The following is a 14,761-nucleotide window of genomic DNA, read 5'->3' on the forward strand; positions in this document are numbered from 1 at the left end:
CTAACCTAATAATTCTACCTGATCTTAAAATTATGCCCATATAGTTTTGTTTTGCAAGTAAATCAATCTAATGACAAATGCCTGTGTTGTTTGCTGTGGTCTTAATGCTCTCACTGAGGATTCTTCAGGTATTTCTTGCAAGCAACTTTGATTAACAAAACATCTCTTCATCAGTGCATTTCACATTATGTGCTACTAGAATTAAAAATTTTTCCAATAATTTTTTCTTTAACAACAAAAGTAATAAATATAATGTTTTTGGTTTGTATTGAAGTTCATAAACTGATTTGTTTACAGACTTGGCTAACTGAATTCTTTTAAAACGTGTGCATGAACTGTTTCCCTGATGAAGGTTTCTGAGAAGTGCTTCTGTCGTTTCTTTGACCAACTTTGTTCACAAAAGATACAAATAAAACATTTTACCCAGTCAGTTTCTTGGACTTGCAGGGGTGGTCTATGGTTCATTTCACTGCAGTTTTGACACATTAGCAGTCATATGTGGTCAGCTGATTCATTGTGGTCCTCTGGTATGTGTTTCGATCTTATTAGTCTTACAACATAAGATGGTCCAGGAAAGAATAAAAGACGGCAGTGAAGTTTGTTGAGGTGACTTATTTTACCTTCATTTCTATGCTTTAATATGGAAATAGTGCAGTGTTGTTAATAAATTATTTGTGTTTTCATGTGCAGACTAATAATCCAATGTCTTAATGTGTTTATCTGTGGCATTAGCAGCAGCAAACAAAATCACAAAATAATGGCCGATATGATACAGCAAGATAATGTAATGCTTTAGTGAATCAAACACATAATTGTCAAATGTAGATGATTAAGTTCTTCGTATGAAAATGTGATAAATGTTGTCAAAAAACAATTTTGTAAACACGAATGAAATGAATACATTTATGTGCATAGTATATACTTTTAGAACAATATAAAGACCTGTTATACGAGTGCACTAACTGTATCCTGCCTCTTAAAAGCCTGTGAAGAGTCATTAAAAGGCAGGAATTGTTTAAAATTTAGATTTGACTGAAATGGAAAAAGAAGCAATGCAATTGCATTTCCCCCGTAAATATTAATTGAGAATAAATATAAACACATAAAGGCAACTGGCCAAAGGTTTTTGAACTTCTCAGAAACCACATGCTGCAATGCCCAGCCACATTAAATTTATTCATTGTGAAACTGCAAGCCTTAGCAAAAGGAAATGACAACACTAACAGAAGTGTGATTTCTTTTGTCACTTAGACTATTTTCCTTAAGCAGTTCTACAACACGGTCAACCGTGACCTTAAGGTAAGCATTCCATGTTATTTCATTCTTGCTATATGCTGTACTCTATTCTGTATAGTATACTGTGCTTTATACTTTACTGAAGATGCAAAATGCAATAGTTGTTATTTTCTACATCATGCAAATATCAGAAATTGCATTAGAAAGTACTTTAAAATGCAATTTTTTTATGCTAGATGGAGTTCAACTCAAATAGCACCTATGATAATGACTCATATGAAGAGTTAATCCCAATGTGTGAGGTTGATGACTATGAAAAAACGACTGGTGTGTGCTACGCCACGATCTTCTGCCTCAGCATCCTTGGTAATGGCTTCCTCGTGTGTGCGCTCACCTGCTACGAAGACCTGAACAGGGCAACCAACCTTTTCATGTTCTGTTTGGCTCTTTTTGACCTTCTGTTCACACTCACATTGCCTTTCTGGTGCGTGGAGCTTCTTAATCACTGGGTTTTTGGAGATGTTGTCTGTAAGATCATGACCGGGGCCTATTTTGTAGGCATCTATGGAAGCCTCATCCTTCTCACCGCCATGACCCTCGACCGTTTTGTTGTGGTTGTGGTCAGAAGTTACTGGTTAACACGAAGTAGAAGGCTCAACTGTTCAAAGGCCGCCTGCATTGGTGCATGGATCTTAAGTTTGATTGCTTGTCTGAGAGATTCAATAGCCGCAAAGGCACAAGATGTACATATCTACAAATACTCATGTCAAAGTCCCAATACAGTTGATGACAAAGTCGGATATTACGCTCAGCTCATTCTGCTGTTTCTTGTACCGTTTGCCATCATTGTTTTCTGTTACACCAAAATCATTTTGACCCTCATGTCAACATCGACCAGGCAGAAATACAAAACTGTGATACTGGTGCTGTGCATTGTTATCGCTTTCTTCATATGCTGGGGGCCCTATCATATCATCATTGTGTTGATGTCCATCTATAACTTTGATTCCTGTGAACATTATCAGCTGCATATTGCATTTATCGTCTGCAGGATTCTGGCATTTTCCCACTGCTGCATAAACCCGGCGCTGTATATTGTCAGAGGGAAGTACAGAAATCTCTTGTCAAGTTTATTGTTCTGCTCGCCTGAACTCAGGCAGTCGGGGCTCTACAGAGGACCAACGGATCCCAGCGACTCCAGGATTCATCCATACATGAATGAAGGAGCTCGAGAAAATTGTGAAGTGCAACAAACAAATGTCAGCGAGCTGAACACACTGAAAATACTGTAAAAATTAAGACCGTAAACATGATGAATTTATTAAGGCCTAGAAAAACATTTTAGTTAGCACAGTCAGTTATATTAAAATTATATTGAGGATGTTTTATATATATATCACAAATATTTTTAATTTTTAAATTCATGTAACAACAAAAAAGGTGTGTGTGTGTACTATATATATAGAAATATATATATATATATATATATATATATATATATATATATATATATAAATGTATATAAATGTATATATGTGACTGTGTGACTGTATAAATTGTGTGTGTGTATATATATATATATATATGTATACTGTATATACACACACACGAACACACATGCATGTGTCTTTATATGTGTATTTTATTTAGACAAATTCAAGCAAAACTTCAGCTTTCCTGATTATTTCTGCATTCTGTATTATTAGTTTAAGAATTTATATTGGAAAATTGTATTTCTATTTTGTTTAATGATTTTAAGATGAATGTATCTGTTAAACAAAAATGTGTGTTAACATGTTTGATGTAAATTAAGTGGACTGGACATTTATGTGACTGAAAGAAGATACTGTACATGCAGAACATGTCTGATTCTTCAGTGTCTCTAGGGGAGACAACACTGATAATTTAAGGAACAAACCACCACATCAACCAAGGTATTTCTTATATTGCATATTTCTTTCCTTCTCTCTTTGTTTGTGGTATGCATGCATGCATTTCTCATTTCTGATCATTCCAACAACAACAACAAAAAAGGAATAGGTTTGCAATTTTCTGTGTTCACTTTCTGTTCCTCACACAAAACCATTGCATGTCTACAGAAGATTTGGGTTTTTGTCATAGTGGTCAGTTTATGGTGTTTTAGTTTATTATAATTAATCGTTGCATGGGAAAGAGTTGGGTAAAAATTATTTAAAATGTATAATTTAGTGTTACATAAATTATGCATGAATACAGTGAATAAATACACTCTTAAAAGTAAAAGTTCTTTATTGGCATTGAAGAACCTTTCATATCTATGGAAACTTTCCATTGTACAAAAGGTTCTTTACTGTGGAAAAATGTTCTTTAGATTATTAAAATCTTCTTCAAGCTCAAAATAAATATATAATGGTTCTTTTAAGCTCTGTTCACTAAATATTTTTTTTGGGAACCAAAAATGGTTCTTCAATTGCTTCACTACAAAAACAATTTTTTGGAACCTTTATTTTATTTACATTTATTTATTTATTTATTTATTTTACTTTTGAATTTCAAAAGTAGACTTGACTAGTGCTTAATTGTGTTCCTAATATGATGTTTATGCATAATTCTTGACATTATTCAATCTGTGTGTTTCTACAGACGATATAATGCATGGAGATACTACGCAAGAGGTCTTCAATATCAGTTATGATTATGACTTCAACCACACATATGAGGAATATTATCCTTTGGTGACATTAGAGGAAGAGAATCTTTCACTTAGGATAATCAGTGCCATTTGCTGCAGTCTCATCATCTGCATCAGTCTACCCGGAAACAGCTTTTTGCTTTGGGTGGTCTTAAAGAAAGTGGGTTTGAGCAGCTCTGCTCATTGTTTACTCCTCCATCTGACAGTGTCCAACCTCATTTTCTCCTTCACATTGATTCCCTGGACAATCAATCATATTTGGGGATGGATATTTGGATATCTGGCATGTAAGCTGTTCACCTGGAGTATCTTTTTGGGCCTGTACAGCTACATGATGTTCCTCACAGTCATGACAGTCCATCGATACGTCGTGGTGGTCTATCCGGTGTTCGCTTCATCTGTAGGGAATCGCAGAATTTACATGCACATCTCGTCTGCTGTGGCTTGGTTGATCTCTGTGGCCTTCAGTCTGCCTGAAATGATCTTCTCTGGGACTGTGGATGGACCTGATGGTGTATATTGTGTTCCCACCAATAACTCAGTGTTTGTGGAGGTGTATGAATATTTTACTCAAATGAATCTCTTTTTTTCCTGCTCCCATTCCTGGTTATTGTGTTTTGCTACATTCGGATGGGTTTTTCCATCCTTCAGTGTCGCATCTGAAGCAGAAACAATGCCGTATGCACCATCCTAAGCATCGCAGTGGGATTCTTCATCTGCTGGGCACTGTATAACATCTTCCTCTTGTCCTTGAGGTCTCTAGGTGTTTTTGTGTTTAGGAAGAGTGTTTTGGAGACCATCTACTGCTCCACTCACATTCTAGCGTATTCCCACTGCTGTCTGAATCCACTTGTCCACATCTTTGGAGGAAAGAAGTTCAGGAAGTACCTGCCATGGAGCAGAGGATTCTGTCGGCTCTCGAGGTTCAGCGTGTAAATGTTTAGAAACCCAAGCAGATTCTCTGGTCAGTTTCATCACTGATCATGTCAAAGGTCATGATGTCATTTTGTTGCAGCTCCAAAGTGAGTCACATGACGTTTACAGTGCAGATGATTGGCTCAAAAAAGTTATTGAGATGAATAACAGATTGATAGCAGAGGTTTTATTCATCAAGCAACAAAAGGCATGCATCAAATTCTTAGAAATGCGATCTAAATAGCATTCATGTTGGTTTTATATATATATATATATATATATATATATATAATTTTTTTCTTATATTTTTATTGTTTACTTTTATTTCATTCTTTCATAGCTATATTTATGTATATTTTTTATTTTTGTGTTTTATTCTTTAATAATTGCACTGTCCATGGAGCGGACCTGACTCACTTTTCACTGCTGGTTATATATATATATATATATATATATATATATATATATATATATATATATATATATATATATATATATATATACACATTATAATAGTTTATTGGTGTAACTATCAAGTAAAAAAAATATACATTTGCCTGAAAACATGAATACTTGGACACCTTAATAATCATTTGCAAAAATATATTTTTTAAAAAAAAAGTTTTTTTTGTGTGTGTAGTTATTCCATTTGACATTAAACAGTTTGAATTTACCTCAGATGTCATAAATGTTAAAGTAGGCTATCTATTAATATATTTATTTTTTTTTGAGAGAGAGAGAGAGAGAGAGAGAGAGAGAGAGAGAGACCATAAGCAAAAACAAAAGAATGAATTTTGATTCGGATTGTAAAAGAATAAAGACAAATTTAAGACAGCTTGCAATTCAGATTTACGTCTTCATTATTGTGAGGAGCTTAAAACATATAAAAATACACTCAGAAAGAAGAAAGAACAGTACATCCAAAATCAGCTCTAAACTATTGAAGATTCTGTCCAATCAAACAGTTTCTGGGACAACTGGAATCACCTAAACAATAAGAAACATGAACAAATTACAATACAAGACGGAGACACCTGGAAAAATCACTTTGAGCAACTCTATAGCAAATTAGACATGAATATAAAACAAACACAAATATATGAAAAATTAAACCATATAGAAAACATTATTGGCAAACACCAAAACCCACTAGACTACCCAATCACAGAAGAAGAGCTGATGGATAAAATACAGGCTCTGCCAACAAAAAAGGCAAGAGGACCAGACGGCATCCTTAACGAGATGCTGAAAAATATAAGCCCCAAATTCAAATTGGCCATCATGAAACTGTTCAACTTGGTTCTGAGTGTTGGCCATTTCCCTGACACCTGGAATAGAGGACTCATAACGCCCATATTCAAGAGTGGAGACACATCAGACCCCAACAATTACAGAGGCATCTGTGTGAGCAGCAATCTGGGGAAGATGTTCTGCAGCATCATCAACACGAGACTCGTCCACTTCCTCTCAGAGCACAGTGTCCTGAGCAAAAGCCAGATTGGATTCCTACCAAATTTTAGAACATCAGACCATATATTCACCCTGCATACCCTGATCGATAAATACATCAACCAAAACAAAACCAAAATTTTCGCTTGCTTTGTAGACTTCCAGAAGGCCTTTGATTCGATTTGGCATGAAGGCCTTCTTTCTAAACTTCTAGAATCAGGTATTGGGGGCAAAACATATAGCATTATAAAAACGATGTACTCAAACAATCAATGTGCAATTAAAATTGGCCATAAACGAACCGAGTTCTTCACTCAAGGGCGGGGTGTGAGACAGGGCTGCCCAATATCACCGACCCTCTTCAACATCTACATTAATGAATTGGCGAAACTCCTGGAAGAATCGGCAGCTCCTGGCCTCACACTTCACGACTCCTCTATAAAGCTCCTGCTGTATGCGGATGATCTGGTCCTGCTGTCTCCAACAGAAGAGGGTCTACAGCAGAACCTGGACATCCTGCATCAGTTCTGTCAGACCTGGGCCCTGACCGTCAACCCAACCAAAACTAAAATAATAACATTTCAGAAAAGACCCAGATGTCAGGGAAAGGGACAAAACTTCACCCTTGGTATGACCAAACTTGATCATGTCTCAAGCTACACATACCTCGGGCTGAAGATAAGTGCAAACGGAAACCTAAATTTGGCCGTGAATGAACTGAAAGAGAAAGCAAGAAGGGCCTTCTATGCCATCAAAAAATCTATCCAAATTGAAATACCAATCAGAATCTGGCTCAAAATATTCCAATCAGTCATAGAACCAATTGCATTATATGGCAGTGAAGTTTGGGGTCCTCTCCTAAATCACCAATTCGACAAATGGGACAAAAATCCGATAGAAACCCTGCATGCCGAGTTCTGTAAGAGTATCCTGAGAGTACAGAGGAACACGGCGAACAACGCATGCAGGGCAGAATTAGGCCAATACCCTCTCCTGATACATGTGGAGAAACGAGCCATCAAATTCTGGAAACATCTAAAAATGAGTGACCCCAACTCTTATCATTATAAAGCCCTTCAGAACCATGAGATGAGCCCTGAGAAGAGCCCACTCATTCAGCTGGTCCTTAGGCTCCACACACAGACGAACACCACTAACACTAACCAGCCTCAGGACACTGACACCCTCATCCACACAATCCGGCCCAACCACATCATAAAAGCTCAAAGAGAGCATTACCTGACCTATTGGACTCAAACAACACAAAAACAGAGTAAACTAGAATGCTATTTGGCCCTAAACAGAGACTACACAACTGCAGAATACCTGAGTGCAGTGAAGGACTGCACACTCAGAAGAAGAATGACGAGGTACAGACTGAGCAACCACAGCCTGACTGTGGAGACGGGCAGATACCGGCAGAGCTGGCTGCCCCGAGAGAGACGCCTCTGCCCGCACTGTGCCCAGGGGGAGGTGGAGACAGAGCAACACTTCCTCACCAGCTGTCCCAACTATGAGGACATTAGAGGGACTTTCTACATACAATTTGAAAAACTTTGCCCTAACTTTCTAAAATTGAACCACAAAACACAATTCCAACACCTATTAGGTGAAAAAAGAGAATGTATGACACTAGCGGCAAGATACATCGATGCCTGTCACAAAAAGAGAGAGTTGACGACCAATCAGTGATGCGCTCACACACACACACACACTCACACACACTCACACGCTCGTACACAAAACAAACACACAAACACTTACACACTAAATTCTAAGTTGTTCACAGATTTTTGAAATGTTCATAAACTGTTTGACTATTTTTTTTTTTTTTTTTTTTTTAATTGAATTATTATTATTATTTTCTGTACTAAATGTTCAAAATCATTTTATATGTTGTTTTCATGCTTTGGCAATACGAATGTATTTTTGTCATGCCAATAAAGCTTTATTGAATTGAATTGAATTGAATTGAGAGAGAGAGAGAGAGAGAGAGAGAGAGAGAGAGAGAGAGCATTTTTATTATTATAAAAGATTTTATGGCAAATGTCTTCAGTTTTTTATTTTGAGAATTTAATATATGTATTTGTTTCATTTAGGATAGTTACACCTGCATAATTTGCCTTTGAACATATCGAGCCAGCAAACAATCAGATTACTTTGATTGAACTGCAACATGTGTACTGAAGTAGCCTAAATTGTTGGTGTGAACATATTTAATGTATTTTTAAAAGTGTTTTTACAAAAGTGTCACATCACTGAATGGCATTACAGTTTTGCAATGTAACGTTTGTGTGCTTGAAGTTGTTGTCTTCTGATAAGTCTGGACTAGTTAGAGCTGTAATGTAGGCAAATGCGTCATGAAAATTCCTGAAAGAGGAACAGAGACCAAAAAAGCAGATGAAAAACCAAATGCCATAGCAGAATGCTGAGAAGTAATTTTCCACTGTGGAGTAAAAAAAAATAAGAAATAAAAAGAGGAAATGTTAGTACGCCTCAGTCTTGGGTGGTTATTCCTTCAGTGTCCAGTAGGTGGCAACCGTAGTCAACAAGTGAGACATCTGTCAGCTTCATAACGCTTCGAATTGCACTCTTCAAATGTCATTTTTATTAAAAAGGTATTTTATCCAAGACAATCTGGACTCATAAGACATTAATTCAATTGCGTTCTTTTTTTTCGGATTTTTAATTTAGCAAATATATTAGAGGAACTGGACAAAATGAAAACTACCATAAAACAATCTGCTAGATTCTGGTCTGTTTTTCATACAAAGTTATACAATAAAAATCTTTCCTTTTAAATCCCGCAAAGTCGTCATTTGCTATAATTGTTTAAAATTAGAGCAAATTTTTGTACCACAAAATAAAAGAAGTCCCTTACCAAAAAGTAGTACTTCAAGTTTATTTTATTAAGTATACTTAAGTAAAGTTCAAGTAGGCCTACTATATATTTTAAAGTATACTTTATGTAGCAAGTATATAAATATCAGTGTTCTAGTATTATACTGTACATGTAAGTGTACTGTTTCAATGCTCCTTGGGACTAAATTGGCCCACTTTCTAGTATATAAAAGTATACTTTTAAATCATTACATGGATAGTATCTGTTTATTATTTTAGAGTGAGTTTCTTTGGCTTTATTAGGAATTACATATTTATGTATATCGGACCACAAATTCTTAAAAACAAGGGAGTGGTAATCCTGTTTCCACTTCACCATTGCCTTAGGTGAAGAACTTTTTTCTTTGGTTAAAATTCTTCTGATATATAAATTATTAAATTTTTTATCTGTAATGGAAAGGCCCCCAACAGTCAGACTAGGAAGAGAACCAATTACAGGATTATACATCTTTTCATTTTTTATAAGATAAAGTAGTTTCGGGGAGATACAATGAATGAGTTTAAAATATTCTTTAGAAGATACATTTGTCCCAAGATAATTAACAAATTCATTATAATTATATATGTCACCAAATTGATTTATCAAATCTGTAACAAAAATTAAACCTTTGTTAAACCAATCGTTCCAAAAAATGGTTTTGTTTTTGAATAATATATACTGGTTATTCCAAATAACACAGGAATGGGGAGAGAAATTGTGTTTGTAAACTAATTTCCATGCATTCAAAGCTTGTTTGTGAAAGTTGGACAACTTAATCGGGAGTTTATTACATTTAAAATCACAAGCAAGTAGAAAATTAAGACTACCACATTCTTTGAAGATTAAATTGGGAATAAAAAACCATGGAAGGTTACTTTCACAAAGACAGTGTTTAATCCAATTAATTTTAAATATATTATTGATAGTGTCAAAGTCTAAAGCATTTAGTCCTCCTTTTGATACACTTGTGATTATGGTTTTCCTTTTAATATATTCTGTTTTGCCTCTCCAAATAAATTTAAATAAGATTTTATCAACTGCGGCACAGGTTTTAGAATCTACATAAAGAGATAATGCTGGATATACAATTCTGGAGATCCCTTCAGCCTTTGAAATCTATACACGACCTTGAATAGATAAATTTCTTTGGAGCCAACAGTTAAAGATATTTCTTGTTTTTTGTAATCTTTGCGAAAAATTCTCTGTTAGTCTCTCTGTATCTGATTTACTAATTACAATACCCAAGTATCTAACTAATTGTTTAAACTGTATTCCAGATATACTTGAGTCTTCTATTTGGTGTACAGCCATAATCTCCCTCTTAGACTGATTCACAGATAGACCTGAGGCATCAGAGAACAATTTGAGTGCTTCCAGAATAACAGGGACCTGATCTTTGTTTTTCAAAAATAAACAAGTGTCATCAGCAAGTTGACTAATAGTTAAATTGAAGTCTCCTATCTCAATACCTTTGATTTGGGAACAATGCAGAGTGTAAAGATTCAAAGTTTCGGCTACTAATAAAAATAAAAATGGGGAAATAGGGCATCCCTGTCTAATGCCTCTTTGGATAACAAAACGAGAAGACGTACCACCGGATAAAGAAACATTACTTGAGATATTATTATAGAATGTGTGCATCATATTTGTAAAAGTTGGGCCAAAAACCAAAATGATTAAGAGCTTGATACATGAAATTGTGCTCTACTGTATCGAAAGCTTTACAAAAATCTAAAACAAAATAAGAGCTTCCTCATTTACCAAATCTGAATAATCTAAAAGGTCTAATACCAGTCTAATATTGTTTGAAATATTTCTTCCCTTCATAAATCCAGACTGTGTAACAGATATGATTTCCTCCAAGCATGGTTTTAACCTATTGGCATATAGAGATGCTAACAATTTGTAATCCGAGTTAAGCAGTGTGATTGGGCGCCAGTTATCTAAATGCAAAACGTCTTTATTTGGTTTTGGAATTAGTGTAATTACTCCCTGTTTCATAGATTCAGTAAGTTCTCCATTTGCTGCACACTCATTGAACACATTCAAAATAAACTCTCTAATTTCTCTCTAATTTCAAAAACATCTATAGAACTCAAACGGTAAACCATCGGGTCCTGGACTTTTGTTAAAATGTGTTTTTTTAATGATATCATTCTTTCAATGTCATCTCCTCTTCACAAAGGTTTTTACTGTTTATATTTATACTAGGAGTGAAAGGTTGTATCTTACTAAAAAATAAATCACTTGAATCAGGATTAAAAGATGATGTATATAATTTTTGGTAAAAAATGAAACAAATTTTGAAATTATTTTGTCATCTGATATAAGAGTGTTATCAATATACAAAGAGGACATTTTTTTAAGTTCGGCTCGTTTTTTTTCCAAATTGAAAAAGTATGCAGAGTTTTTTTCTCCAGCTTCTAGCCATTTGGCCCTAGATCTAATGAAGGCCCCTTTAGCCTTTTCTATATAAAAGGAGTCTAGTTTTTCTCGTAATAGGTATAAACTTTCTTTCTCTGCATCATTTGGATTGGCAAGACAAGTAGCTATGATCAGCTGTTCCTTCATCTTGGCTGAGCTTTCAACATTGTTATGGGAAAGGATGAAGCTGAATGTTTAGCCTAGTTATTGTCACATGACCCTCGCGACAGCGTTGCTTCCATTATGAGCGTGCATACCGCGCGCCTACATTGGAAATAACGAACTTGCGCGCGCAAAAGACGAGATATGTGAACGGCCCCTAATGATCCGCTAGCAGGCCGTCAAAAAAACGCATTCCAGGGGCGGCGCTAGGGCTGGGCTAAGGGGGCTTAAGCCCCGAATATTTTGTTACCTTGTCTTTCTCATAGAGCAAAACAATTAATCAGAAAAACAAATGTGAATAAGACTACAGCTGCCGCGATTACCTAATCATGAGAAGTGCATATTACAGTTTTATATATATATATACATACAGTACAGACCAAAAGTTTGGACACACCTTCTCATTCAAAGAGTTTTCTTTATTTTCATGACTATGAAAATTGTAGAGTCACACTGAAGGCATCAAGGGCTATTTGACCAAGAAGGAGAGTGATGGGGTGCTGCGCCAGATGACCTGGCCTCCACAGTCACCGGACCTGAACCCAATCGAGATGGTTTAGGGGTGAGCTGGAACGCAGACAGAAGGCAAAAGGGCCAACAAGTGCTAAGCATCTCTCGGGGAACTCCTTCAAGACTGTTGGAAGACCATTTCAGGTGACTACCTCTTGAAGCTCATCAAGAGAATGCCAAGAGTGTGCAAAGCAGTAATCAAAGCAAAAGGTGGCTATAAGAACCTAGAATATGACATATTTTTTTTTAGTTGTTTCACACTTTTTTGTTATGTATATAATTCCATATATAATTCCACATGTGTTAATTCATAGTTTTGATGCCTTCAGTGTGAATCTACAATTTTCATAGTCATGAAAATAAAGGAAACTCTTTGAATGAGAAGGTGTGTCCAAACTTTCAGTCTGTACTGTACATAACAAAAAAGTGTGAAACAACTGAAAAAAACGTCATATTCATATTCTATACTTTGAGAGTGTGTGTGTGTGTGTGTGTGTGAGAGAGAGAGAGAGAGAGAGAGGAGAAATGTAACAAAGTTTAATGTTGTATTTAAACTGTGTTTGAGAGAGAGAGAGAGAGAGAGAGGTGTTCAGAGAGGAGTCTGTTGGATGTTTAGCTGTTATTTGTTTTATGGACTCAATGTTGAAAATGTAAAACCTTTCAAACACTGTTGGCAGAAGTGAAAAATAAATAATTTTATGAAGTTACAATTTTGTTTGATTCCATGATGTATTTTACTGAACATGAGTATTTACAATGCAAATCCAAATTATTTTAATTTACTGACAGTTACTTATATCTTGTCTTTTAACTTTATTAAGATCAGATTCTGCAGGTAAAATAACAATATTAAGGTGACTTGACTTGGACTTGACTTGACTTACTACAGGACTTGACTTGACATAGCTTGTGACTTGACTTGACTTGCCCAAGAAAAAAATACTTGGGACTTACTTGAGACTTGAAGGTTAAGACTTGGGACTTCCTTGAGACTTGCACATGTGTGACTTGGTCCCATCTCTGGGTTCTGCTATTGCAGCCAGTCTCTGTCATTTTTGAAAAGGATCTGTGTCTCTGTGCTTTCAGCAGCAGGAATATATTTAACTCTGTGTGTGCGTGTGAGTGTCTGTCTGTGTGTGTGTGTGTGTGTGTGTGTGTGTGTGTGTGTGTGTGTGTGTGTGTTGACTGATGAAGGGATGGGTCCTGCCCTCCCCTCTCTTTCTCTCTCTCTCTCTAGCTGACAACTCAAAATAAAAAAAAATAAAACAAAGTTAAATCCTAAATATTTTTTTCTTTTCAGTTGAGCTGATCTGTCTATGAGAGAAACTAGTTGTCTTTGCCAGCTGTATGTTCATTTCTCTGGGGCTTTAATAGTGACCATAGCTTATATACCACTGACCAAAATTCCTTACAAGGTACAGAAACATGTTGGTTTGTTTAAAATAGAATGTATACTTCATGCTTACATCAGTTGATATATTTATACATACATACATTGGTGGAAAGAACAAACCATCCTAGGCATCAGTGGATGTACACATGTTCCTGCATGTACACATTCTGGTATGGTCAAAATTGGCTCTTCTCCCTGTGTCTGGCATATGATCTTAACATGTTCATGCAGACTTTAACTCATGCAGTAAATATAACTTCACAAATCACTAAAACTTCACAAATACTTATAAATAATATTAAAATAATACATTTTTGGTATGTAATTGTAAATTAGACCCTTTATTTCTATTATGTTCGTCGTAATCCAAAACTCTTTGTATTTATACGGAATGTTGTGGAAACGCAACAAAAACGCAAAAACAACATATTTAATTTATATTAAAAGTTTATTCATCTGAATGTCTACTTCCGCATTCTAATCCTGCTCACAGCGTCATAATTCTCTATACCATTTTGGGCCGTATAGGTAAGTAATAATAATTTACTTACTGTAAATAATAATTTACTTACTTAACTGATACAAACTTAACATGTAGCCAATGCAGAGACTGGGGTAATATGATTATATTTTCTTGACTTTAACTACTTGAATTTATTTAATACATGAGTTTCACAATGAGTTCAATTACTGAAATAAATGAATGTTTCCTCTACATTCTAATTTATTGAGAAGCAACTGTACACTTTTCTAAAGTCAATAGCATTTGAGGAGAATGACTTGCAGTCATAGAAACAACTAACTGTACATCTAAATGTCAAATTCCTGTGAAATTGTTTTGATGTTAATAACTAGTTTTAATGTCAGAAATAATTTCACCACCACCTACACATCTAATATCCTCTCTGACTTTCCAGGTTCCTTTTACAAAAATTATCCATGGTTTAACAAGAAAAACACCAAAAAGCATTGTTCTTGTAGCCATGGTAATATATATATATATATATATATATATATTGGTTTATAAAAACAGTCCTAAGCCATCAATAGCCTTTAAAATGACTTAAAATGCATTATATATTAAAAAAATGGCAATAATGATTGGTTAATAACACTGTTA

General features: G+C 35.2%; 1 protein-coding gene across 3 annotated transcripts; it reads left to right on the forward strand.

Moving 5' to 3' along the window:
- The first annotated feature begins 476 nt into the window (after nucleotides 1–476).
- Nucleotides 477–5,008, forward strand: LOC132095725 (chemokine XC receptor 1-like). Of its 3 annotated transcripts, XR_009422488.1 has the most exons (5): nucleotides 477–606; nucleotides 1,252–1,299; nucleotides 1,473–2,495; nucleotides 3,859–4,557; nucleotides 4,603–5,008. XR_009422488.1 is itself a non-coding variant. In XM_059500835.1 (4 exons), the coding sequence occupies exons 3-4, from the start codon at nucleotides 1,473–1,475 to the stop codon at nucleotides 3,865–3,867; spliced, it is 1,032 nt and encodes a 343-aa protein (XP_059356818.1). In that variant the 5' UTR covers nucleotides 477–606; nucleotides 1,252–1,299; the 3' UTR covers nucleotides 3,868–5,008. The 3 variants fall into 3 exon arrangements, 2 of the variants coding, with proteins under 2 accessions (XP_059356818.1, XP_059356817.1); XM_059500835.1 differs by having other exon boundaries at nucleotides 3,859–5,008; XM_059500834.1 differs by lacking the exons at nucleotides 3,859–4,557; nucleotides 4,603–5,008 and having other exon boundaries at nucleotides 1,473–2,604.
- The last annotated feature ends 9,753 nt before the right edge of the window (nucleotides 5,009–14,761 follow it).

The sequence above is a fragment of the Carassius carassius genome, chromosome 20 (assembly GCF_963082965.1).
Source record: "Carassius carassius chromosome 20, fCarCar2.1, whole genome shotgun sequence".
In the NCBI taxonomy this organism is placed as follows: domain Eukaryota; kingdom Metazoa; phylum Chordata; class Actinopteri; order Cypriniformes; family Cyprinidae; genus Carassius; species Carassius carassius.